Consider the following 27,748-nt stretch of genomic DNA (forward strand, 5'->3'; position numbering starts at 1 on the left):
AGAAGTCAGTCCTGTCTCCTTGAAGTCAACTCCCAGGCCTGGCGGCCTGGCCTGGCCTGGCCCATATAACTTGATAACTGGTCAACTGGCCGACTAGTCTTCCTCTCAAAAAGAAAAGAAAAGAAAACTGGCCGACTAGTCCCCACGGGCAGCCTCTCTCCTCCGGTGTCTGGCTCCTCGGCCATTCGCCCGTTCTAAGGCCTTCTCCAGTGTGCTAGTGATGCCTAATAAATTTTGGGTCCCACCACAGAAAAACGGCATCGCTCTCCATCTGCTGCAATGCAGAAGCAAACCAGGCATCGCTACCGGCCCCACATGGCAAATAAAAAAAGAAGCAAACCAAACACACGCCGTGCAATGTGAACTGCATGGACTGAGCACAAACGTACCATGGAAATTGTTTTCTATTCACTCGACGTCAGTTGGAAGCGGCGCAAGTACTTGCTCCGCTTCTCATTTTTTTAGAACCGGTATAAGTTGGAACTAATAGTTGCAATGTAGAAAGCGGTTCCTAAATCCTCTCTCTCTATTTCAAGCGTTACTCAGGCGCAACACTGCGGAAGGCCTAATCCGCCCGAGAGCCCAGAAGAGGCAAGTCGTTCTCGCATCTCGCGCGCCTCGTGAACGAATCCCTAACCCCACAATTAAAAGCAAGCAATACCCGCTCCCCACCTGCGCTAATTAATCACATCACGAGATCCCCTTCTCCACCTCCGCCTCAGTCACACGCCTCGACCTCGCCTCGCCGCGCCGCGCTCCCACCACCCCGGCCGCCCCGCTCGCGACGCACCCAGGCGCCCCCGCATCCCGCGGCGCCGGATTGGGTTCTGCCGGGATCCCGCGGCGCGCCTCGCCGCCCGCGGCACAGGTCAGTTCCTCCATTCTCTCTAACCCTTCGAATGTGGACGTTGCTGCGCGCTTGACCGATGGGCGACGTGCTCCATTGCCGCTCCGGGATTGATGAGGAGAGCGAGTGGATGATGGCAGCGGGCAATGCTGTCTTCGCCGCGTTGGTCTTTGCCATTTGTCAACGCCGCTGGGGTTTGACTTTGCGTGAATACGGTTTTCAATGGGGAGCTCCTATGGAGTGACTGGCCTGCGCTGGTGGGCGAGATTAATTTGGGCTGCTGACGCGTGAGAGGGCACCAAAGCTCTTTGGTCAAACTCTTTGAGCTGGACGTTGGATAAGGTTAGGTCGCCCAGTGTACTGTAGTTACGCTCGCCTGGTCGCCTGTTAACCGGTCTATTAGAGATTGGCTGGAGACCTACGCTTGCCTTCATCACATGCTACACTTTGTCTTTAGCTCGGTGCCAGTTTAAATGGTAGTTATAATTGGCTCATAGTTAGTCATGGATTTTTGTGGCTCAGTGGTCCAGTACTAGTTTTCCAATTCCCGGATCGGTGTACATGCTAGTCAAACATGAGGCTGTTGGTTTAATGTGATCACACATTCACACCTGGTTGCCTTGGCGGTAACATCACCTGTCCCCTTTCTCTCTCTTGTGTTGGAGCTTGATAGTGATTGCAGTATGGAGTTCTATAGTGATTGGCTTTACAATCTCTGGTGGAAGGGATACTACTTTTTGAAATTTAGATATGGTGCATTTTCATTGTCTTTTTATGGTGGGAGATGGCTGTAGATACAAGATTAAATTTAACTGGTCAATGTGTCAAATTCTGAAGTGACCAACAATTTTACTTTCTTCTATTTGAGGTTTGATTTGAATGAGAATGCAAAGTGCTGAAAGAACTAAATTGTTAGTATCTAGCATGCATGCTGTATGCCCTGATCTGTGTTAAATCTGTGTACAATCAACATATGCGCGCGTGAAGTCCGATCCTTTGCAGAGCATGTTTCTGGTTGTGCTCCTATAGTCCTTCATGAAATAACTGTTCTGTTTTAATAAATCTGTACATTTAACATATCGTGAAATCTGAACCTTTGCAGAACATGTTTCTAGCTGTGTTCCTGCAGTCATATGTGACAAAATTTAGAGGAGCTCTGGTGTATCTGGTGTTCCTGTTGTACTTGACTAATCATGTTATAAACTTTCAGTTGCACGAAAGTAATTTCTTTGTGCATAACTTTTAACATAAAATGGGATAGAACATCTAGAATGTATCAGTTGTTCCAAGTGAAAAACACTCATGGAAATCAATCTAAGAGAATATCGGTAAGTTTTGAAGTTTAAATGCAAGTACGGGTGTTGTTTTAACATGATAATGCATATATTGATTCTTTGGTGGAAAGTCCTTAATTTGCATCCACAAGAATAGGTTAATCCTAGCATGTGAACCCTGCTTTGCTATGGGTTTTAGGTTCAGGCAATTTCCTGTCTGCTTTATCGGTTCCTGTATTTTACATGAAATGCTGCAGTAGAGTTAGGGTACCAGGCATGTAGCAAAGAAGCGAATGGATCATGGGGTAGGTGGTTAGCCTAACAGACTACGTGTTTCTATTTCCATTTTTTTGTGTCATCAATTTCTTGGGTAAAAGGGAGCGATATTAAAAAAACTATAGTCTCAATGGTTGGTCATTATAATTATGCTATCTAAACATTTGCAAGTATAAATATGTGCCAAGGCAAAGGAAATTGTCGTAGGTCACTATTGTTCTATGGCTTGGTCCATCGATCTTCCTGACATTAATTATGTGTTCCTGACAGCTATCGACATGTTCCCAATCTATTTCTGACATCCTGACATACCGATTTCATTTTCCGACCGGCTTTCCTGATTTCGATTTTGTTTTCAGGTAAAAATGTGAAATTGGATGTGGTTAAAACTTTTCCCTAACGTTTTCATCCCTACTATAAACTATTCAGAACCTGATAATTTTGGGTCTGATAAAACTGTAGTTGTGATGGTGATGTGGCTGAGCATAGATGCTCTATTAGGAGTCAATTTTAGAGTAAAGAAAGATGTTGGTGCTTCAATATTGGTTGTAAACTTGTTCACATGATAGTTCTTGTTAGTGACTGAGTGGCATTCGTGACATTATAACAAGGAAATCAATGTTTCACAATAACTGGCTAGCAATATATATGCATCATGTCTGGAGCATGCTGAAGTCATTGAATTATCCACATAGTGATCAATTCTGCTTAGTTCTGTTTGTTCGATACAGGAATTTGTAACATGAAAATGGCAATCCTCATTTGGATTTGGCAATATACATTCAGACACCCACAGCTCATATATTTGATCATTTGAATTGACATTATAACATAAATCAGATTGCCACAATTGTGAAGTATTTACTCAAACCTGTTCTAAAGTTGATTGAGTTGTGCTCGACACATTTACATATTGTTTATACAAGGTGAATAGTAACATCTGGTCTTTATGAACATGGAATTGTGATCCCATAATCCGCTGGCATCCTTTTTTTTTGTTTTTCTTCTTGTTCTTAGACTTTGTGAGCATTTGTTTTCTGTAAAGAATTTGAGGCCTCGCCACATGTCTCAAAAAATAAATTTCATAATTCCCAATTTTTAATTGTCAGGATATTATGTTCAATTTGTTTCTTTGTTCATTTAAACGTAGGGTGGCCTTGAAGGATGATAATTGAAGCAAAATGATTCTCTATTTCACCATATTTTGGAGATGGATGATCTGCCAAGGGATGAAGGAAGATCCCAGACACACCCTTCAGATCGGAATTGGCCCTCCCATTTGGAGCAGAGGTTCCAGTCCCTGTCCCTGACTAAACAGGAAAGGAATTTTGATTCTGCATATTCTTCCCTTGATTCTAGGGAAGTTGGTCATTCATTGCAGGCTGCTCAGACATTATGGTCTAGTGGATCCCTTTCAGGTCCAATACCCAATGGTTTTTATTCCATTATTCCGGTATGGGAAGCCTTTTTATGACATTAACTTGTTAAAATATTCTGAGTAACTTGTTTTGGCATTTTAGTGCGTTTGTTGACTCTGAATGTTGCAGGAAAAGAGACTCAAGGAGCGTTTTGATACCATACCTTCTCCTGATGACCTTTATTCTCTTGGAATAGAAGGATTTAAGGCTGAGATTATCCTTGTGGACATAGAAAGAGATAAAAAACTATCTGCCTTAAAGCAGCTATGCACAGCACTGGTAAAAGGATTGAATTCAAATCCTGCTGCAATAATAAAAAAAATTGCAGGTTTGGTAAGTTCTTCGTGGGTTTCTTTACAAAATGTAGGATGATCATGCCAACTTTTTACCCCCTTCAGAGTGCTGCAAGATTCATCCTTGTGATAGATGGCCTTAAAATGGTTTACATACAATTTTCCTAGTTGAAACCGTTCCATTTCTACTTCTGCTCATGTATTTGGTGATTTGTAATTTTGGTGCTTGAAGTATGAATGATCTTTCGTCTTTCCAAACCATTGATTGTTTTTTATTCTTTCTACCTATATAAATGCCATACTAAGTTTTTATTACTTCTCTTAAGCTTCAGATTTTTAATGATAATTTCAGGTTTTTGACTTCTACAATCGACCAAACCCACATCTCAGTCCTGCAAGAACTTCCTCTGAAGAACTTTCTCATTTCTTAGAAAATAGAGGAGTTCAATTGCTGGGACAGATAAGACATGGATCTTGCAGGCCCAAGGCTATATTATTTAAAGTCCTTGCTGACTCAGTTGGTATAGATTCTAAACTGCTGGTGGTATGTTTTTACCTTCCATCAGTATGTCTGAACATGAAATAGTATTAATCTCTTCAAATGGAATTTCATAATCCTAACTTGTGCAGGGCATTCCAAATGAAGAACCTCATGGATATGATGATTCGTCCAAACATATGTCTGTTGTGGTCATGCTGAAATCTGCAGAGTTTCTAGTTGACCTGATGCGTTTTCCAGGACAACTAGTTCCATTTTCATCCAAAGCTGTTATCACATCCCATATGTCTGCAGCTGGAGAAAGTGATTCAGCCGACTATGATTCCTGTGATTCTCCTCTTGAACCAAATAGCCCTCTATGTGCTCAAAGGTATACCTGTGAATTTCCATTTGAGTGGTATTTGGTAGTAGTTCTTTTTGGTCCCATGAATCTAGTATTAATGTATTAACAGCCTGCAACTTTGCTATTTAGTTTTGAACTATGTGCATGGAATTGCAAATCCGTACTAGGGTGTCATATTTTCCAACTCTGCGTCTTGTAATTTGATGTAGGACCAAGTTGCTGGAATGCTACTCATCCACAATGAGAGTAATTGGAACTGATAGATTAGTTTACCTTTTTATAATGTTTTAGATGAAACATTGAGAATTTTTGTGATGTTTAGTTTGTCTTATTTAAAGCACCGTCAGTTTACTTTTTGTGCTTCTGCTTTTGAGAAATTTGTGTGTTTGAAACTTAAAAATGATATTTTGGTTGCCAACTTAACATTTGGGAACAATTCTGTGATGGGCGTAGATTGGTTGGCGGTGGATTGTGAAGATTATAGTGGAAGGAGGTAGGGGGATGAGGGATAGAAAGGCAACGGAGACCCATGGTCGCAAGGGGAGGCCGGCGGCCTAGAGCAAGTGATGGCGTAGGATGATAGAGGATGTATTTGGTATATTACTGATTATACACAAGGGGGTTATATATACAGCCTAGTCTAGCCGTACCAGGCAAGGGATCCGTAATACAATCTAACACTCCCCCGCAATCGGAACGAGAGTGGAACAAACGCCCAGACTACAACGGAATTCTAGAAAGACAGAACTAGGTAGCCCCCCGGTGAAGATGTCCGCGTGCTGAGAAGTACTCCCTCTATTCCAAATTATAAGATGTTTTGGTTTTTTTAGATACATAGCTTTTGCTATGCACTTAGCTATACACTATGTCTAGATACATAGTAAAAACAATGTATCTAGAAAAGCCAAAACGTCTTATAATTTGGAATGGAGGGAGTAGTAGGGACATGAAGAACTCGAATAGCTCTAGTAGTCACCTTATCACGAACAAAGTGCAAATCAATCTCAACATGTTTAGTGTGTTGCAACACTAATGTTGTCGCAATACACATGAACAGATCGTTGGATAGGACAATGAAGCTCCTTAAGTAACATCCGAAGCCAACAAGTTTCAGCAATAGCATTAGCAACAGCTCGGTATTCAGCATCGGCACTAGAACAGGAAACCGTCTGCTGGCATTTGGAGGACCAAGACACAAGTTTATCACCAAGAAAAACACCATAGCCGGATGTGGAGCACCGAGTATCAGGGCAACCCGACCCAATCGGCATCACAGTAAGCCACCAAGGAGGTCGGAGTAGTGTGAAAGAGCTGAAGACCATGATCCCAAGATACTGAAGCACCCGCTTGACCATATCCAGCGCCAAGGGCAGTGAGAAGCACTTGAGGAGGGCAGCCATGTAGCCAAACTGTTCGTTGAGCCTGCGAAGAACAGTGAGAACATGTGTCCCATCAAGGACCGGCTCCCCCACGTCGGCCAGCCCTGATGAACAGATCACCTTGGACGAAGGTGCGGAACTCAGCGTTGAGGTTCATGTCACGTGTTTCCTTGTTGCTAATAAATTGCTCCTTCAGAGTAAGCCAAACTTGCCAAGCAGTAGCGTTGGTCATCATGATGAGCTCAACCAAGTCGGAGGAGATTGCTATAAAGCCATGAGAGCACCGTGCAATCTGTCCGCTGCCAGTGGACATCGGTAGCAGTGTCATCATTGACATTGGTTAGGACGTACTTGCTGAGCGTGTTGAGAAACAAGCCCCTCCGGTGGCTGTAGTTCATGGAGAGAACATCGGGGTGATAGGGATTAATGGCTTGATGTTGACCACAGTAGTTGGGCATGAAGAGCAGCGGTGGCGGCTGCGGTCTGTGCCGCACCATAGGATTGATGTGCTTCCTCCTCAGCGTGATGGCTTTCTTCCTGTTTGAGGCATTCGACTTCAAGACGGGCGATCTTTGCCGCACGGAGGTCAGCAGCCCAGTGTTCTTCCTTGATGTGCTGGGCATCTTTGTAAGTCATGATGAGGAGAAAGTGCCGATGCAAACAGCGTGTACGGAGCACAGAGCACCACGCAAGGGAGGGTGGACGATGCGCTTGGAGCGCGGCATGTTGGGAAATGGAGGCTCGCAGCGCAAGGGGCAGCACACAATGAAAGAGATACTTCGTGCAAGAAGTCGGCGACGGCAGCATTGTAGATGAGATGCTGTCGCACCCAATTTTAAGGATAAAATTGAATGCACAAAACTCGTGTGTGCTCAGGAATCAATCACACACACAAGCTGACAAATTACAAATAGTATCATCACGGTGTCTCATACATCAGAGTTATAATAAAACTTAGTCTTATACATCACAACGGAATAATAAAAAGATAATAAACTCTCGTGGCTGTCAACACAGGGAAGGTCAACTGGTTGACCACAAGCCTAATAATCCTCCGGGAAATCCTCATACCCGTTGTCATCTGTTACCCATCCGGGATTTTTATCCAAGTAAAGAAAAAAAACAAGTGTAAGTACATTCCGTACTTAGCAAGCTAACATGGGGTTATGAAGCTCAAAAAGGATAGACTCTGGTTTACTGCAGTTAGCATTTTTAATAGGTCAAACTTTTATTCTCAAGTATTATCAAGTTATGCTTAAGCTCCCATTTAATTCCCATAAGAACATATATCAAGGTCAGGTTTACCATATTTCATCATAGAACAACTTAAATGATCATCATCAAGTAACCAGTTATTCTGTGAGTTTTCCGGGCCGCTCGTAACCGTGAGCACGGCTGTTATAACAGTTTGTTACCCTCTGCAGAGGTGGTGCACATTCACCGCGAGTCGTGATCCCCATATGCCCGGGTTAATTACTCCCATGTCACTACCAAGGTGAGCGGGCAGGGTACACTATGAAGCCATTTCATAGGTTTCCCTAACAAGTTAGGGCCGCTAGGTTTCCTTGGCAGGCAGATGTAGGGACCCCCCTTTCCTATGGCACAAATCCATCGCGGCTATACTCATAGGAACAGAGGCAGCCCTATACCCAAAGTGGCAAGCCCCATTTGCGCCAAAAAGGTAACCTCTAACCAGCTAGGAAAGGTCCTATTACTGAGCTAAAGTCAGAGCCATATGACTCTCCCGGTTGCACTGTCAGTCCCAGCTTTTGCCGACAGATAAGTCCTTATGGAGGGACGGGAGCAACATGAACAAAGGTCATTTGCACTTTCGCCCTATGGAACAGTTGTTATAATTCATGTTAGTCTCTTTGTTCCATAGTATCATTCATCAATATGTATATCAAGTTCAGTTAGAGCACTAGCAATCTACCCATATGCATTTAACCCATAGGAGACAAGGAACAGGATAACAATCACTAGGATGTCCTTACGGGTATCAAAATTAGACACATGCAAATGAGTAATTGCTTAAAGTGAAATAGAACATCAAGGAAGGCCCATGTTATACTTGCCTTGGTTCACAAACTCGTGCTGGTCCTGCTGGTCGTCGAAGAGTTCTTGGTCTCCAACGTTTTCCTCACCGTCTGAACGCAACCAACACGGCAACATACAACATTCCAAAAGCATTCATGCAAAGCAAACATTCCTATCATTAGAATAGTACACCAACAGTATTAAAGTCAAGATAAAATGTTTGTAAAACTAATCTACGTTTCGCTACGATCACGTCAACGCGAAGTTCACGAAAAACGGAGCTAAAATGCGAAAGTTATGATTTAAACGGGTTTTCCTATAGCCATATATTTAATTAAATCTAATCATGAAATTAAAAAGTTCTAAACTTGACTAACAGTAGCTCCAACATGTAGCTTATGAAATTACGAAGCTAACGCGATTTGAATGGATCAATTCGGAGTTAAAACGACAATTTTATAAGCGAAACAGTTTAAATGGCATTTCTGTAAATACTGAAAGCGTACTTTTGACTTAAGCCGTGGAGTTTATGCTTTCTAATCGAGATTGCGCATTCGGGGAAATACGTTTTGGACTGCGGGTTAGGACTTAGAAAAGTCCAGGGGCTCTTATGCAAAATCACCCACGAAGGGGTATCTTTCACAGGTGGCCGTTGATCTCGCGATGGACGGTTCGGATTAGACGTGGGGGGAGAGAGAAGGTTTGGCGGCCGGAACAGGGTCACCGGCGGCCAGGCGCCATGGCCGGCGGCAGTGGCCTCGCCGGAGCGCTCGGTTAGGGGCCTACGGCCACGGTTTTCCAAACCTAGGGCACCAGGGAGCTGCGGGGGTTCATGCGACTCGTTCAGGCCAAGAAGGCGGCCGGAGGAGAGGACCGAGGCGACGGTCGCCATGGCCGGCGGCGTGGAGCACAATGGCGCACGCGAAACAAGCCCTAGATGCCACGAAACACCGAATTGAAGGCATGGGGGGGAAGGGGGGAGCACGGCGACGCTCACCATGGGGGAAATGGAGACGGAGGTGGCTCGGAGGAGGCTGTCCGCGCGGAGGGGCGGTCAGCGGACCTCGGAGACCTCGGGGCGGCGGTTCTCTCGGGCACGGCGACGCGAGAGGGAGCGGGGAAAAGCAGCAGCGGATGCGGGGATGGCCTCGGCTTCCTTTTGTAGAGGCAAGGGCGCGGGGAGGACGCTCCCACGACGCGGAACGTGGGCGCGGTGCGGTTGCGGCTGACCGGCGCGGGTGCGGGACGTGCGGGAGGAAGGGGGCGGCTCTGACCGGCGGGCCCGGGATGGCAGCGGCTGGGCACGGGACGGCGGCGGTTGTGCGTGGCCGGGCCAAGGGAACGACGGCGGTAGCTGGGCCAACTCCTTGCTGGGCCGCGCGAAGCTGGCGGTTGCGGTGCGCAAGATAGGAGAGGGGAGCTGGGCCAGCGCCAGGAAGGGCCTGTGGGCCGAAACTGAGGAAGGGAAGGAATGGAAGGAAATTTTCTTTTTCTTTTTATAAATAAAATTTTCCAATCTCATTTTCAAAAGGTTTTTAAAATCTTTTAGCACTTGAAACAAAACCACCCTTCACAGAAATAAATATGCAACAGCATGAATGCATTAACATGTTTCTATCCTTATATTTATTTTTAATTTCATAAAAAAAATATTATTTCCTAAATTCAAATTCCCACAAAACGCCAAATTATTCACTTTTCTCCATTTTCAAAAATATGCAAAATTTAGGGTGTTACAATTCTACCCCCTTAAGATGAATCTCGTCCTCGAGATTCGGACGACGTCGACCGAGAGATAGGGATACTCCGTCTTTAGATTCTCCTTTACTTCCTCGTGTAGTCCCATCGTCTTGATTAGGATCCCACTTTCCAATGAAAATTCCTTACTTTATTGGTCATAAGGAAATTCTTCTACCAATCTTCAAAACATGAATGATTCCGGTTAAGTTGCTCGAACTTAGAATACAATTCTTAATCCTTGGTGTCACCCAAACCTTCTTAGCACAACTCCCCATTGCTAAGGGCATCGGTCATGACTTTTGCTTCTCCAAGTGATAGCACTTTTCCAAGTCATAATCAATTTTCATTCCAACGAGGATATCACCAACTCAAGACCAACTTAGTGAAGATGTCCTGTAGATTTTTGATCCAAACTAACTTAAAAGCTTCTCTAGTAGCTCTACCAAATCTTAATGATCTTAGATAAACCTTCGTTGAACATTTAACCAAACCTCATTGAGACTCTGAGTTTCTCTCACATCTTTGGGTACCACCACGCTTCCGTTGCGCAAACAAGAACGTAGGACACTTCAGCTTGCAAATTCTTCAACTTGGCTACCCCCTTAAGATAAGATAGACTAGGGGACACCAAAGTATAGCTTACATCTACTTCTTTTAGATTAGCTAACTTGTATCAAGATGTTCTGACATCCCAACGATACTCTTGTGTAAGGGCAAGAAACCTTCCACAACCTCCTTATATAACACTTTTCCAAATTCTGCAGTTAACTTGGTTGAAAACAGTACACAACAGAAACTACTCTAGATTCCAAACAGCACAGATGCATCGTCTTGTGATTTTCGTATCTCCATAATCAAAATAGCTATCAAACTAATTCTTGCGCTCAGAGAAAGATATTGAAGTTTACTTTTGTCCAGAATTTGCTCATGACTTATGATCGTCCAAAATCAGAGATATAATCCGAAGAATGCAGACTGCTCCGAAAAGATAAGATAGGGAAAACAGAAGAAAAACAAAACCTGACTATTTATTTCATTACTCCTTAGACCTTAGGCCTATAAACTAAATGAAATTGTGGAAACACCCAACAAGATCATTGCAATCATTACAAAGATTCAAAACAATTATAAGCATAATGACAATTCGACAATCAATAAAGATGCATAACTCAATCATTAACTCGACTTACGATACTATCGTTTTTATTGTGCTAGGGGTAACAATCTGAAGACTCGTCTTAGGATTACGTAAGAAGGTGGTAAGGAGAAGTTCTAAAAGCATATCAGATCAAGGAGTGAAGATGAGAACAAAGACTTTAAAATAAGCACCAAGGTAGAGATGAATAGCAAAGGTAGAGATATAGTATAGAAGAAAATATCAAGGTTCATAGAGCAAGGGTTTTTGTAGCAACTTATAAACCTTAAAACGACCAGTTTCTACTAGGCTTGCGTCCTACAGTCAACACAGCTCTGATACCAATTTGTCGCACCCAATTTTAAGAATAAAATTGAATGCACAAAACTCGTGTGCGCCCAGGAATCAATCACACACACAAGCTGACAAATTACAAATAGTATCATCACGGTGTCTCTGTTAGAGGAGTCAAGGGCCTATTGGGCCTTAGCCCATTAGGGTTAATTAGTCGTTTGCTTAGGGGCCAAGTCAGACCTCTCTATATAATGAGAGGAGATGTATCAATATAGAATCAAGCAAGAGATTAGAAGGAAATCCCTTCTCTCTTGCCGGCCGTGGGCGAAGCCCCGCGGCCGGCCTTCCCCAGCGCCCTCGCAGCCCTAGCCGTGAACAGTACCCTCGGTACTGTAGCGGCTCGGGGTACTGTAGCATGTCAGCCGCCGTCGCTCCCCTCGCCTCTCTCCTCTCAATCCTAGCAGCCACATAACATCTGGTATCAGAGACCATGGCTGGATCCTACGCTGGTGTGCCCTTCTCTCTTGCCGGCCGTGGGCGAAGCCCCGCGGCCGGCCTCCGCCAGCGCCCTTGCAGCCCTAGCCGCCGCCGCTGTGAACAGTACCGCGGACACTGTAGCGCGGCAGCCGCCGTCGCTCCCCTCGACTCTCTCCTCTCAATCCTAGCAGCCACATAACATCTGTTAGAGGAGTCAAGGGCCTATTGGGCCTTAGCCCATTAGGGTTAATTAGTCGTTTGCTTAGGGGCCAAGTCAGACCTCTCTATATAATGAGAGGAGATGTATCAATCTAGAATCAAGCAAGAGATTAGAAGGAAATCCCTTCTCTCTTGCCGGCCGTGGGCGAAGCCCCGTGGCCGGCCTTCCCCAGCGCCCTCGCAGCCCTAGCCGTGAACAGTACCTGCTGTACTGTAGTGGCTCGGGTACTGTAGCACGTCAGCCGCCGTCGCTCCCCTCGCCTCTCTCCTCTCAATCCTAGCAGCCACATAACATCTGGTATCAGAGACCATGGCCGGATCCTACGCCGCCGTGCCCTTCACACCGCTCGGCGCACATCCCTGGGCTGCGCCAGCCCTGTTCTCCGCAGCGCCGTCGGCCGGATCCTACGCCGCCGTGCCCTTCTCCACACCGCCCGGCGCACATCCCTGGGCTGCGCCAGCCCTGTTCTCCGCAGCGCCGCCGGCCGGATCATACGCCGCCATGCCCATCTCCACGCCGCTCGGCACACATCCTTGGGCTGCGCTGGCCCTGTTCTCCGCAGCACCGCCGGCCCTGTCCTCCGCTGCTCCGCCCGTGTTCACCACCGCCACAGCCACTGTGGCGCCCTTGCCTGCGCAGCAGCCTGCACCTTCCACAGGTGCCTTCGATGAGTGGATGGCGACCTTCGACCACCTGCAGCGCCAGATGGACGTCCTCGCGACCCTCGTCCATAACATTGAAGCACAGCCGGCGTCGGTGCTGAGCAGCAGTCCCGCGCTACTTTCCACCTCTCCTTCACTGATCCCGTCGTTCACCACCCCCAGCCCCGTGCCGCCACAGCAGGACAGCGATGGCGTCTTTTACGGGGGCGTGGATGGCATCCAGGCATCGGCGGCGCAGCTACAGGCGGTGGCGCATTGCCTCCTAGCGCGCCGGCAAGGACGACAACACCCCATCTTCAAGCGGCAGCGTCCAGTCGTCCCTACAGCAGCAGCCTTGCAGCTCACGGAGAGGAAGGCGATTGTGCGGGCAAGTGCCTGCAAGGTGTTTGCGGCGGTGCGGCTGCAGGCTGCGGCGCGTGGCCTCCGAGCGCGCCGGCGGCTGCAGAAGATGTGCTCACCTATGCACGAGGCGACCTTGATGGCGGTCGACCTCAGCATAGGGGAGCGCGACCTAGCATGGTCGGTCGACCTTGCCTGGTCGGACGGCCACCAGCAACCGCGCCAACCTGCTGTTGTCTTCAGGCGCAAGCATGGTGTTTTTTCCGTGGGCGGCGAACTCCAACTCTGCGGCACCGGCGATATGGGCGCAACTTCCCTCCTTGTCACCGGCGGGGACGCACTGCCTAGCGCCATCGCATTCCGCCACCGTCCGCCACGAGCACGTCTCCGCTGGTTGCTGTTGCCACTAATTCTAGGTGGCCATACCCGTGCACCCCTCTCGTTCCGATGGTCTCCATGGGATCCAGGTGGCTACACACGTGCTGGTCCAGCAAGCGGAGGATGCCCGCCGTATCTTCATGAGTCAAAAATAAAGAGTCGTAGTCTTCTTCAGGTCAATAAAATAAGCCGAGATGTAAAAGACTTATTTTTAGGTATTAGGTTTGTGTCTAGTGGAGGCATCGTTAGTGTCATCGTTAGATTACAGCTCGAGGACGAGCTGCATGTCCAGGTGGGGTGTAGTGTTAGAGGAGTCAAGGGCCTATTGGGCCTTAGCCCATTAGGGTTAATTAGTCGTTTGCTTAGGGGCCAAGTCAGACCTCTCTATATAATGAGAGGAGATGTATCAATCTAGAATCAAGCAAGAGATTAGAAGGAAATCCCTTCTCTCTTGCCGGCCGTGGGCGAAGCCCCGCGGCCGGCCTTCCCCAGCGCCCTCGCAGCCCTAGCTGTGAACAGTACCTGCGGTACTGTAGCGGCTCGGGTACTGTAGCACGTCAGCCCCCGTTGCTCCCCTCGCCTTTCTCCTCTCAATCCTAGCAGCCACATAACAGTCTCATACATCAGAGTTATAATAAAACTTAGTCTTATACATCACAACGGAATAATAAAAAGATAATAAACTCTCGTGGCCATCATCACAGGGAAGGTCAAATAGTTGACCACAAGCCTAATAATCCTCCGGGAAATCCTCATACCCGTTGTCATCTGTTACCCATCCGGGATTTTTATCCAAGTAAAGAAAATAAACAAAAACAAGTGTAAGTACATTCCGTACTTAGCAAGCTAACATGGGGTTATGAAGCTCAAAAAGGATAGACTCTGGTTTACTGCAGTTAGCATTTTTAATAGGTCAAACTTTTATTCTCAAGTATTATCAAGTTATGCTTAAGCTCCCATTTAATTCCCATAAGAACATATATCAAAGGTCAGGTTTACCATATTTCATCATAGAACAACTTAAATGATCATCATCAAGTAACCAGTTATTCTGTGAGTTTTCCGGGCCGCTCGTAACCGTGAGCACGGCTGTTATAACAGTTTGTTACCCTCTGCAGAGGTGGTGCACATTCACCGCGAGTCGTGATCCCCATATGCCCGGGTTAATTACTCCCATGTCACTACCAAGGTGAGCGGGCAGGGTACACTATGAAGCCATTTCATAGGTTTCCCTAACAAGTTAGGGCCGCTAGGTTTCCTTGGCAGGCAGATGTAGGGACCCCCCTTTCCTATGGCACAAATCCATCGCGGCTATACTCATAGGAACAGAGGCAGCCCTATACCCAAAGTGGCAAGCCCCATTTGCGCCAAAAAGGTAACCTCTAACCAGCTAGGAAAGGTCCTATTACTGAGCTAAAGTCAGAGCCATATGACTCTCCCGGTTGCACTGTCAGTCCCAGCTTTTGCCGACAGATAAGTCCTTATGGAGGGACGGGAGCAACATGAACAAAGGTCATTTGCACTTTCGCCCTATGGAACAGTTGTTATAATTCATGTTAGTCTCTTTGTTCCATAGTATCATTCATCAATATGTATATCAAGTTCAGTTAGAGCACTAGCAATCTACCCATATGCATTTAACCCATAGGAGACAAGGAACAGGATAACAATCACTAGGATGTCCTTACGGGTATCAAAATTAGACACATGCAAATGAGTAATTGCTTAAAGTGAAATAGAACATCAAGGAAGGCCCATGTTATACTTGCCTTGGTTCACAAACTCGTGCTGGTCCTGCTGGTCGTCGAAGAGTTCTTGGTCTCCAACGTTTTCCTCACCGTCTGAACGCGACCAACACGGCAACATACAACATTCCAAAAGCATTCATGCAAAGCAAACATTCCTATCATTAGAATAGTACACCAACAGTATTAAAGTCAAGATAAAATGTTTGTAAAACTAATCTACGTTTCGCTACGATCACGTCAACGCGAAGTTCACGAAAAACGGAGCTAAAATGCGAAAGTTATGATTTAAACGGGTTTTCCTATAGCCATATATTTAATTAAATCTAATCATGAAATTAAAAAGTTCTAAACTTGACTAACAGTAGCTCCAACATGTAGCTTATGAAATTACGAAGCTAACGCGATTTGAATGGATCAATTCGGAGTTAAAACGATAATTTTATAAGCGAAACAGTTCAAATGGCATTTCTGTAAATACTGAAAGCGTACTTTTGACTTAAGCCGTGGAGTTTACGCTTTCTAATCGAGATTGCGCATTCGGGGAAATACGTTTTGGACTGCGGGTTAGGACTTAGAAAAGTCCAGGGGCTCTTATGCAAAATCACCCACGAAGGGGTATCTTTCACAGGTGGCCGTTGATCTCGCGATGGATGGTTCGGATTAGACGTGGGGGGAGAGAGAAGGTTTGGCGGCCGGAACAGGGTCACCGGCGGCCAGGCGCCATGGCCGGCGGCAGTGGCCTCGCCGGAGCGCTCGGTTAGGGGCCTACGGCCACGGTTTTCCAAACCTAGGGCACCAGGGAGCTGCGGGGGTTCATGTGACCTCGTTCAGGCCAAGAAGGCGGCTGGAGGAGAGGACCGAGGCGACGGTCGCCATGGCCGGCGGCGTGGAGCACAATGGCGCACGCGAAACAAGCCCTAGATGCCACGAAACACCGAATTGAAGGCATGGGGGGAAGGGGGGAGCACGGCGACGCTCACCATGGGGGAAATGGAGACGGAGGTGGCTCGGAGGAGGCTGTCCGCGCGGAGGGGCGGTCGGCGGAGCTCGGAGACCTCGGGGCGGCGGTTCTCTCGGGCACGGCGACGCGAGAGGGAGCGGGGAAAAGCAGCAGCGGATGCGGGGATGGCCTCGGCTTCCTTTTGTAGAGGCAAGGGCGCGGGGAGGACGCTCCCACGACGCGGAACGTGGGCGCGGTGCGGTTGCGGCTGACCGGCGCGGGTGCGGGACGTGCGGGAGGAAGGGGGCGGCTCTGACTGGCGGGCCCGGGATGGCAGCGGCTGGGCGCGGGACGGCGGCGGTTGTGCGTGGCCGGGCCAAGGGAACGACGGCGGTAGCTGGGCCAACTCCTTGCTGGGCCGCGCGAAGCTGGCGGTTGCGGTGCGCAAGGTAGGAGAGGGGAGCTGGGCCAGCGCCAGGAATGGCCTGCGGGCCGAAACTGAGGAAGGGAAGGAATGGAAGGAAATTTCCTTTTTCTTTTTATAAATAAAATTTTCCAATCTCATTTTCAAAAGGTTTTTAAAATCTTTTAGCACTTGAAACAAAACCACCCTTCACAGAAATAAATATGCAACAGCATGAATGCATCAACATGTTTCTATCCTTATATTTATTTTTAATTTCATAAAAAAATATTATTTCCTAAATTCAAATTCCCACAAAATGCCAAATTAATCACTTTTCTCCATTTTCAAAAATATGCAAAATTTAGGGTGTTACAGATGCAGAAGCAAATTAGGTTAGGAAAGGAACCTATCTGATACCATGATAGAGGATGTATTTGGTATATTATCGATTACACACAAGGGGTTTACATATATATAGCCTAGTCTAGCCGTATGAGGCAAGGAATCCATAATACAATCTAGCATAAGGGGTGGCGGCATCACTGGAAGAGGGTCCACACAAGGGGCTAGGGAGCAAGAGAGCTTGACGACTAATCCTCTATTTCTTGCTTGATTGATATGAGTACATGTCCCCTATATTTATACTTCCTATGACTTGTTCCCTAAGCAAACTAGAGGCAGAGTCCTTATAGATTTGGACCCTCCTTTTCCTAAACAAACTCTATCTTTTTCCTAATATGAATTTCCTATGTTATTCAAACTCTAGTTTGACACGGACTCCTGGCCCTCATCTGTGATGCACTGGACCCACCACTGGGGGCCTGTTTGAACCTGTGACAAATTCATTAATAAATGCAAACCGAACGTTTCAGGGTGGAATTAAATTGTGGTTACTTTGAATTTCCTTGCTATGGTTTATTGGTCTGTGATGAGCACTGTAGCCGACCCCCCTGTGTCTTTTTCAGGCAAGAGCAAGATGACGGCAATAGATCCTTCAAAGTCCTCTCACTACGAAACATCATGCTCAAATCGACAAATTCTATGGATGGTAAAATGAGTGGGTAAGCGATATAATCAAGCTTGTTCAGTGGTTTTATCTTTCTTTTGTTTCCATGTTTACTGGTTTTCTCATTGTACACTTAGCTGCAAATTTACTCATTTAGAATTTTTTCCTTGTGCTTTTCCAGTTCATCGCATAGTGAGCCGAATGTTGCAAATGCCTTCTGTGGTCGCAGCCGCGATAAAGTTGTGAATGAACATCAAAGAACTGCAAGTTCAAGGTTCTCTTTTTGATATCGCATATCTTGGTAGCAATTCTCATTGAATGGACAAAAAACGACATTAATGTTTCTAGTTTTAGTTTGCCTTCGGTTCTTTTCTGCCAGGCTGCCACAGCTCGTACTGCCTAACTCTGATCACTCAAGCAGTGGCGGATCTAGGTCTAGGTCAGCTGAGGCTGCATCCCTAGGTGGCTAGTTCCATAATCCTACCAAAATTTCATTAAAGAAAACAAATACAAAGGACCTAGCAAAGAACACATAGATGCAGCCACAGGCGTGATTTGTTTCTGACACCACCCATCTGCATACAAGTCAATCTTTGGGATCAGTATTCATTAAATTGTTCGCATGAAAATTGTGTCAGCATATTTGTCGTCACTTTAATTATAATTTTGTTATTAAAACATGATAACTTATAAGGGCAGCTCCAACAAACGACTTTGAGCTAGCTCTAAGCATTTTTTTTCATATTTTAATAGAAGAGAGAGAAAAACTAGCTCTTGATCAAGAGCTAGGCTCTTACACACATTCCAAGATCATGTGAGAGTGTCATGTGGGCCTAATCATACTAAGAGTCATTGCTAAAAGTTAACACTATTGAAGATGTTGGCTTAGAGCTAGTAACTAGCTCTTACTGTTGCGGGTGCCCTAACAAAAGTATTTGGAGGCAAATCTGCTGATGATTTCATATAATTGATTGGTATTTGTACATATGTAGGCCTACTTTTATTTAGTTTGATTGCATGCATTGAAGGTGGATCTATCTTAACTAGATGGGGGTACTATATATAAATTACTAATTGAATATTTTGGAATTTGAAATTTCAAGAAACTCTTCTAGTGCTATGACATAAACTACAAAACTTCAATAGCTCTTAGCTATTGGGATGTTATAAGTGCACTTTCAGTCCTTTGCATCCAAGCTTTGTTTTAGTTCCTCTGCTTTAAGACTTGGCAAATTGTGGGTATTTTTGTTTGTTTATTTATCTCTCTCCTTACCCTTTGGATGGAAAGTAACAAGTAGCATGAACATGACAAGACATGAGATGCAGTTGAATTTTTGCTACATGTAGCTGAGTGATGTACTTACTTCTTGGCTCTACATGGCATCTGACAAATCCTCGATGTCCCATTGTCATTACTTGCCTTTCAAGTTAATTTTGCTGTCTGAAACCCTAAAATGGAATTAAGGTTTATTTAGAAGTACAGCAAGTGATTAAAATGAGTGGACAGAAGTAAAGGTGCTGTAAGTGCAAAATGTCCTTGTTTTGAATGTTCTAGGGAAGCTTTATCTGCTAGTTATTTTAGTTCTCCTTTCTACTGCATTGTATGACATTTCCTTCTTATATTCATATAAAATCCCAACAGAGAATATGGATTTCTCATAGATAAGGTTTCTTTTCCTCAAATGCATTTCTTTTCTCCTGTAGTCCAGAGCATCCACTGTACAGAGTTCGTGGGCGCTCAATGCTGGGTGATAGACAATATGGTGGTGCTGTAGCAGTGTCAAGGTACCTCAGTAAGTTTCTTTTGTGTACTTTTCAATCTGAGCCAACCAGAAGAGGCAAATTCTGATCTTCATTGTTTTAGTGCCCAAACAGGCATCTATTGCTACATCCATGGTTCCTCAAATTTTCCATATAATGTGAAAAAGAATCATGGACAGAAAATGAACAATGGACAATTCGGTTTTAACGACACACTAAACTCTAATACCTGTTTAATTTTACATCATCGAAATGTCGAAACAAGTACAATTGATACCCCCCCCCCCCCCACCCCCACCCCACCCACCCACCCAAAACAAAAAACAAATGTGCAAACTGACCTGGTTTTGGCCTATGTGTCTCCTGAGTCTGGACCTTGTCCCACCCCTCATAACAATGGCTGCAGGCTCTATATGTATGTAGGTAACCTTTTTTAAGGAAAGAAAAACATTTCAACATTCATCTTCTTCCTTATGGCTATTCTCCTCTCCAAATATAGTCTCCATCAGTAGAGAAGACAACATGTTGCTTTGTTGCCTCTAGTGGAGTAGAACTTACAAATCCATGAAATTACTGGCTTCAGCATGAGCATCGATTTTTTGCAACCATGCAATCGTAACCATTGACTCGTCTATTATTTTAATCTTATCCTTCACTGGTCCTCGACACGACCTGCAGAGTGGTTGCTTTGTGACGAACGCATGGTACCAGCAATCCTGCTTTGTGATTAACATCTTATGTTCGAGAAATAAAATCTATGCAAGTTTGTACTGTCTTCAGTGCTGTAAAGCTAAGTGTCATTTGCTACAACAGATGAAAAGTTGTGTCATTTGCCAGAACAGATGAAAAAGAATCACGTTATTGCCCATCCTTTGACTCTTGGAGGCAAAACTTATTTGAGAAAGCTAGTTTACAAGCCCATAGATTCTGTGGTTCAAAAAGACCAGCTTTCCTTTCTTTGTTGAGCCTCTTTAGCTAAGTTCGAGTTCCCCTTCTTGCCCTTCTCAGGCTCTGTACAGTTTTTCTGTTGTCTGTTTTGTTTTCCTCTCTTAGTTTGTACGGTTATTCAGTAGTTTCGTTGTTTCTTTTTTTTTAATAAAATTCTTACAGTGGGGGCCTCCCCTGCTGTATTTGCAGTAAAAAACAGATGAAAATGAATCATGTTATCGCCAACAAGATAATTTTATGTAATATGTGGAGCGCCATTTCTGAGCTTGGCACGTGCTCCTCAGTTCTGACATGACCTTCATCGCACCTTTGATGCTGTGCTTCGCTAGACAATGTCTCATTGCTGATACTACTGGCCAAGGTTTGCTGCTGCTTGCATCACACATACCTTGCCATGCCTCACTTGCCCTATAGGTTTGGGCTTGTCACCCTGAGGAACTTGTTGTGATAAGGTAGCTTTGTAGAAGTTGATTTATTTGTTGGAGACATATTTTCTCCTATCTGTATACCCTTTAGTTATATACTGTTTTGTGAGGATTGGGGAGGCAGAAAAAACAAAAGGGTCAGCAGCAGAATCCTTAGCAGTAGAAATAGAAATTATATGAGCTTAACTTTGATAGCCAGCTTACCCTTGGGCTATAAATGGTTTAACACTAGTGCAATCAATATTTTTAATCCAGTAGTACTGCTTTCTTTTGCCCTAATTAAACATATTTTGCTTGATCATAGGTCAGATGGCGCATCAACATCGAATACACATAGAGCACGGAGGAGTACTAATATTACTCCTGAAATCAGTGATGATATTGTGAGGTTGGCAAAGATGGTTTTCAACTCTGATTTGTCTCAAAATAATGGTCAGCTGCTAAGTCCAGTGAAAACACAGTGATTTTAGTTTTATTACTGTACAACACAACTTCGCTAAAATCCTCGGTTTCATTTTATGATGCAATAGGAGGGTTTTTTCCTTTCTGAACAAACAATGAAATGAATGAAAACAAACAGTTGGTATTTTAAACATTATATTTCACTTGTATAAAATTTTGATAGTTCAGTAACTTATGTCCATTCAGATGTCTTTTGTCTTTTCTAGTTCTTGTGCTACCTAAGAAATATGGTTTGTAATGTTCAGGAATTATATGTTGAGGTTTACTTTTATTTTGGTCCAAAGTTTGAGTCATATAACACCTTACATCTCAGCATCAAATCACCTATTTATGTTTCTTTTCTAGTAGCCATAAATTAATTCAATCTTTTTTGTGTTCATTTCACTTTTTAGCCATTTATTTTTTCTTGAAAAAATATCACAGAATTTTTATATGCATTTTGTTTGTTTGGCTAATTGGCCATAAGCAAGTTAGGAACTTCTCCCATAACAATTTTGTGCTCTTATTTATTTGGAGACATTATCTGACTTTGAAGTGTGTTTTTCTTGTCTTCAGAGCAGTTCGAGCAATGAGTGAAAGCATGAGACAAAATCGCCTTTCAAGGGGGCAGAAAGATGGTAGTCTTGGTCCCTCAAATGACTCACTGAAACATGTATGATCCATTCGCTTGTTTATGTCGTGGATCATCTGAAAGTATATTTCTGTCGTGGGTCGTGTTCTCAGTTTATGTCGCCCCATTCGCTTGTTTGATTTTATTATTCCTAAATACTTATACGCAATGATAGTTGTGATTTACTATTTCACACTTCACAACATGCCATAGGTTGTCTGTATTTTTTTCTTTTGTTTTTTCTTATTTTTAATGCTTCCTTGGTTAATTTTGCCACAGGACATTCAAAACGTGTCATCGTTGCTGAAAGACATCGGAAGAACTGATCTTTGCTGCTAGATGCTACAACTTTGTATATAGTCGATACTAAACAGAGTTTAGTGTCCTGCAACAAATGTTTTTACAAAATTGATCTTGCTAGACATTTTGCTGGACGCTAAATCATGTCCAGCAGCAATATACATGATTTTGTAGTGTTCAGCAACAAAGATCTGTGTTTCCGATGTCTTCTAGCAAAGGTGACATGTTTCGAGTGTCATGTCGTGCATTAAAAAATTTGTATAGACAAATGCACGTGTGTGATTTCTACAAAAATTTGGTCAATGAAGATGTTGATATCATTATTAAAGTAGTAATCTAGAGAGAGTTTCAATGCATGTCTGATGCTTTGTTCACATTTTATTCATGTTCTGATGCCTGGGTTCGATGGTGTAAGAGATTTTCCTTTTCCAACTGAAATGAGATTAGTTTCCAATTTTTTATGGCATCATAGTTTATGTTTCTGAAACTCATCATTAATTCAGGTGTTTATTCCTTTGCAGAAAGTACTATCTGCTTAGGTTTTCTTTGTTGTCATAGCTTGTGACCTCCATTGATTACATAACCACATTAGTTTGCCACCACTGGTTAAGTGGATGCTAGCAAAATTCTTCTAAATGCCATCCACAGGTGTTGATTTATAAGATACCTAGTTTTGTTGCTTTTCACACCTACAGCAAACACATATGTGCTAAAAACCAATGAGTTACCTATATGAATCTAAGTATCAAACACCTGCTATGCTCATCAGCTCATCAAAGGGATTACTTCCTCTGATTGGAAATATAACTCCATCTAGGTTTGTCCTAAGTAAACCTTTTGTCTTTGAATATAAATATCTAAAATTTTATATACTCCCTCCGTTCCAAATTATAAGTCGCTTTGACTTTTTTGGTTCATCCATTTTGCTATGTATCTAGACATTATTTATCTAGATGCATAGCAAAATGGATGTACCAAAAAAAGTCAAAGCGACTTATAATTTGGAACGGAGGGAGTAGATGATAACACAAGGTTTTACTATATTCGTTATAAAAAAAACTTTCATAGTATGTAACTCCTTCCATTTGAGATGATATGTTTTTTTATAGATATTGTTAGTGAAAGTGTCATAGTGGACTAGTGGAGACTGTTGATGTCGTAATAGACTTATATTTCTGACTGGAGGAAGCAAGGGAGTAAGCCACTTTACGGTTCCAATAGGTAGATTCATCCTCTTCATTCAGAGTGCCGAGGGTGCAGGTCGCATGGCAGTCTTTTAACTTTGTTTCATATTTGTAGAGTAACATATACATGTTTGATTCCTATTTTTTGTGTGTAATATATATGGGCATTAAGGAAGAAATGGATCCATGCTATATACTTAGTTGATTACAAATAGTACATGTTATTGTTATGTGGTGCTGCACTTATGCTAGGCACCACAAGCAGGGTGGATTGGCACAAACCAATTAAGCTAAGAGGATTAGGAGGCTTACTATTGCTTAAGAATCAAGATAAGTTAGATAAGATCAGTTTGTTATGCTAAATGATTGTTTTTGTTGGTTTGTTGCACAAGGCTTACTCTATATAAGATGCTATGCCCACCAATAAAGCAAAGCGGAAGTTATCTCCTATCCTTCCCTTCCTTCTCCTTGGTGCTTCGCACCACCCTACTCCATGCTGGGGGGACGAAGTTACAAGTCTCATCCTCCTGTTGAAGGCTACAACCTTATATCGAACCCCTCCACTGCAACCCTCAACATAGGACTTAGTTCATTTTAATTTCAGAGGAAGTTCCATGCTGAAGTATAAACCTAAATTTCTTAGGAAGTACTGTTGTAAAGGTGTTAGGCAGTGCCTATTAATTGGCCTTGCTTAGGTGGCCTGTATACAAAGGAGGAAGGTGTGTGAGGAGATATCCTAAAGGAGAAAGGGGCAAGTGAGGCAATCCACTCAGCCCGGCCCAATACAAGATACCCTAAGCCGCTTGCCTCTACATCTACAGCCGCCATCCCTTGCAATTGTGATTGTCGCCCTGTATCACCCCCTACCATTCCCCACCACCGCCACCGCCGCGGAGGCTGAATCAGGCTGTTCGCACCAGATTGTCGCCCCGTATCACCCCCTACCTTTCCTCACCAGCACCGCCGCTGCGGAGGCTGAATCAGGCTGTTCCCACCATCGTTGATGCCAAATCCGGCCATTCCTGATGTGTACATAGCTGGATGTTAGCCTCCACCGGTGTCCCTCTCCCTCACTACCACTGCTGATGCTGAATCTCACTGTCCTTGCCTCCATCGCTGCTGCAAGACCTGTGCTTCCATCTTTGGAGTTAGATCTGTGATTCCATCACTCCCTCTTGCCTTCACCGCAAGCCTGAGGCCCAGCCTGGCATGGCCACCAGCCTTACTGCCTAGGCTCCTGTTTTGGAAGATGGCTGCCAACCCCACCAATTTCAGTAAAATCGCTGCGGTAAGAGATTATCTGTCATCTTGCCTTTTAGAACACCAAGAGAGACACATATGTGCATGATGAAAACCAGGTATTGTAATATGTCACTGCAAACACAGAAAGATTGGTAAAAAGGGGGAAAATATTAAAATCTTTGTCTCATGTGACATTTCTTAACTTGGATGATTTTGGAGTGGTATATTTACAAATTCCAGAGTAATTCAACTACACATGCCAACATATTCTATGCTTTTTATCCAATACACCCAAAATTAAGTCTTAATTACTTATTTTTGTGGTTTAATTATTGCTGTAATCCATACTTTATGTAGGAACCTGCTGGTGACTCCAATGACGATGAAGTATCCACAAGACGACCAAGTGCACTGGAGGGTTTGAGAAGACAATTTAATAGTCAGAAAGCTGTGTCATTGCCTTCGTCGCCCCATAGGTCAGGTATTCTTGGCTCTGACCTCGGGAGCCCATCTGACTATACAGAAGCAGATCTGGTGGCAACCTGGAATGAGGTGCTGCAGTCTTCACCATTTCTGAACAAGCCTTTATTGCCATATGAGGAATGGTGCATTGAGTATTCAGAGATTACTGTTGGCACTCGTGTGGGAGTAGGCAAGTAATATTCCCTGTTATCAAATATTTTTTATATTTTTGAAGCACTTCATCATCTGAAGTCTTTTGGAGTCAGATGCATCATCAGAAGTTATGCTTATTACCCCCTCAATTCCAAATTATAAGATGTTTTGGCTTTTCTAGATATATAACTTTTGCTATGCATTTAGATATACACTATGTCATAGTAAAAGGTAATGTATCCAGAAAAACTAAAACGTCTTATAATTTGTAACAGAGGGAGTACTATTTATTAAAAGAATTGAGACAATCATAATGAATCTGAAGTAATAGATGCAATGTTTGCTTTATGTGGCATGTGATCTTGTTAAAGGTAACTCATCTAAAATTTTTTTTAGGGTTTTTTGGAGAAGTCTTCCGTGGCCTCTGGAACGGAACAGATGTAGCTATAAAAGTATTCCTGGAGCAAGATTTAACAACAGAGAATATGAAAGATTTCTGCAATGAGATCTCAATACTTAGGTTTTACTTGTATCTTTTGGCCATTACTTTTCTTATGAGTTGTCTAAAAGATTGTTCTCTTATTGTTTTTTTTTCGTTTTGTTGCAGCCGACTTAGACACCCCAATGGTACTACCTCCACACTGAACTTTCATTGGTTTAGTTTCAATTTTTTAATTTTGGTTTCAACTTCTGTTAGTATCTGCTGGGTCTTGTGTTCAGAAATGGCATTTCCTATTTCATCAAGAAAAGAACTTATGATATATTTTGAAAAGTATGCTAATCATGTTTATGGTACTTTGGACTGCAGTCATACTCTTTCTTGGTGCATGTATGAAGCCTCCTCACTTATCCCTAGTCACTGAGTACATGGAAGTGGGTTCTTTGTATAGTTTGATTCACTCAAAAACACAGAAAACTAAGCTCCATTGGAAGAGGAGGTTAAAGATGCTCCGTGATATCTGTAGGTGAGCATGTTCAATGCCTCTAGCTTTCTGGACTGTTCAATGCCTGTATTTTTTCAGACTGTTCTGTCCCTGCTATATCCTTTTGTGTTCCTTTTTCCATGTCTAACACCATGGTTTGGTTATAATGCTGTACAAGGGGTCTCATGTGCATGCACCGACTAAAGATTGTTCACCGTGACCTCAAGAGTGCAAATTGTCTTGTTAACAAATATTGGACAGTCAAGATATGTGATTTTGGGCTCTCTCGAGTAATGTCAGATTCTGCGATGAATGACAACTCATCTGCGGGAACTCCAGAGTGGATGGCGCCTGAGCTCATCCGCAACGAGCCATTCACAGAAAAATGTGATATCTTCAGCTTCGGGGTTATCATGTGGGAGCTTTGCACTCTTTGTAGACCTTGGGAAGGAATTCCACCTGTTCAGGTAGCCACCATACTTTTTCATGGCTTTTTTTTTAAAAAAAAAAGATAAATTGTCACTAAATTAAACCAACTCACATATGTCTCCTATCTACATGTTAGATCGTTTACTCTGTTGCGAATGATGGGGCAAGACTGGAAATACCAGATGGGCCTCTTGGAAGCTTGATAGCGGGTATGATTTCTGTTCCTTCTATGAAAGGGTAGTTGTTTGGTTGCACCTGCATCCATTTGGAACTTCCATTGTGGTTTGTCTGGATTACCAGGTGTTTGTTAATCAACATTATAATGGACACATGTTGAATTTTTCAAGCATTACCTATAAGAAATTTCCTATCTCTACAGGCGGGTGAAGGTCCTTGTTTTTATCTATTCCGTGGAAAGATAGGAGGAAACTGATTGAACATTATTTTAATACTTTTGACCCTAGAAAAAACACAGAAAGTCCTTTATCTTTTGTGAACAATACATAAATCTCATACAAGTTTGAATGTCTACCCAGCAATCATACAGAAATGGTACTCCTGTTTGTAAATGTATGATGTTCTAGAATGTGGGAAGTCAACTTTGACCATAGATTTAAGAAATAATATCTGGCTTGTTCACATGGACACTATATTTGGATTTTTCATGAAAAGTACTTTCATAAGATAGTAAATTTTTTTCTTACCATTTTTTCATATGAAAAGACTGTCGATGTACAAAATCTCATACAATTATGAACACGAGTATTAGTCAGCAATGTACTGTTCAGATATCCATTTATCAAAGCTCACATGTGAAATTTGGGTCACCATCGCATTCGTAAAAGAGAGAATTTTGCTTAACTCTATTCGAGCACCTGCTGTTGACCTACCCTAAAAACATGCTGCATTCCTGTTCAACAGATTGCTGGGCAGAACCGCAGAGGCGTCCAAGCTGCCAGGAGATCCTGACCCGCCTTCTTGATTGCGAGTATACCTTGTGCTGAGGTTTTGCTCTGTATAACGGTTATAGGGGCATCAAACGGTCCGGCTTATATACATCATTTTAATTTCCCATTTCACATACATCATTGAGGATGTAAATTAATATCATGTACTATAATAAGCAAACTTTTCATAA

General features: G+C 43.6%; 1 protein-coding gene across 3 annotated transcripts; it reads left to right on the top strand.

The window, feature by feature from the left end:
* Nucleotides 1-619: 619 nt before the first annotated feature.
* Nucleotides 620-27,748, top strand: LOC136466951 (serine/threonine-protein kinase EDR1-like). Of its 3 annotated transcripts, XM_066465488.1 has the most exons (17): nucleotides 621-868; nucleotides 3,548-3,850; nucleotides 3,945-4,148; nucleotides 4,461-4,652; nucleotides 4,739-4,977; nucleotides 17,671-17,766; nucleotides 17,893-17,985; nucleotides 19,416-19,496; nucleotides 21,150-21,233; nucleotides 21,863-21,959; nucleotides 25,001-25,295; nucleotides 25,655-25,778; nucleotides 25,866-25,885; nucleotides 26,067-26,223; nucleotides 26,360-26,648; nucleotides 26,747-26,819; nucleotides 27,532-27,748. In XM_066465488.1, exons 2-17 carry the CDS (start codon nucleotides 3,608-3,610, stop codon nucleotides 27,612-27,614), a joined length of 2,370 nt encoding a protein of 789 aa, XP_066321585.1. In that variant the 5' UTR covers nucleotides 621-868; nucleotides 3,548-3,607; the 3' UTR covers nucleotides 27,615-27,748. The 3 variants fall into 3 exon arrangements, with proteins under 3 accessions (XP_066321584.1, XP_066321585.1, XP_066321586.1); XM_066465487.1 differs by having other exon boundaries at nucleotides 620-868; nucleotides 25,655-25,885; XM_066465489.1 differs by lacking the exon at nucleotides 621-868 and having other exon boundaries at nucleotides 3,631-3,687; nucleotides 3,779-3,850; nucleotides 25,655-25,885.

The sequence above is a fragment of the Miscanthus floridulus genome, chromosome 7, assembly GCF_019320115.1.
Source record: "Miscanthus floridulus cultivar M001 chromosome 7, ASM1932011v1, whole genome shotgun sequence".
Classification (NCBI taxonomy): Eukaryota; Viridiplantae; Streptophyta; class Magnoliopsida; order Poales; family Poaceae; genus Miscanthus; species Miscanthus floridulus.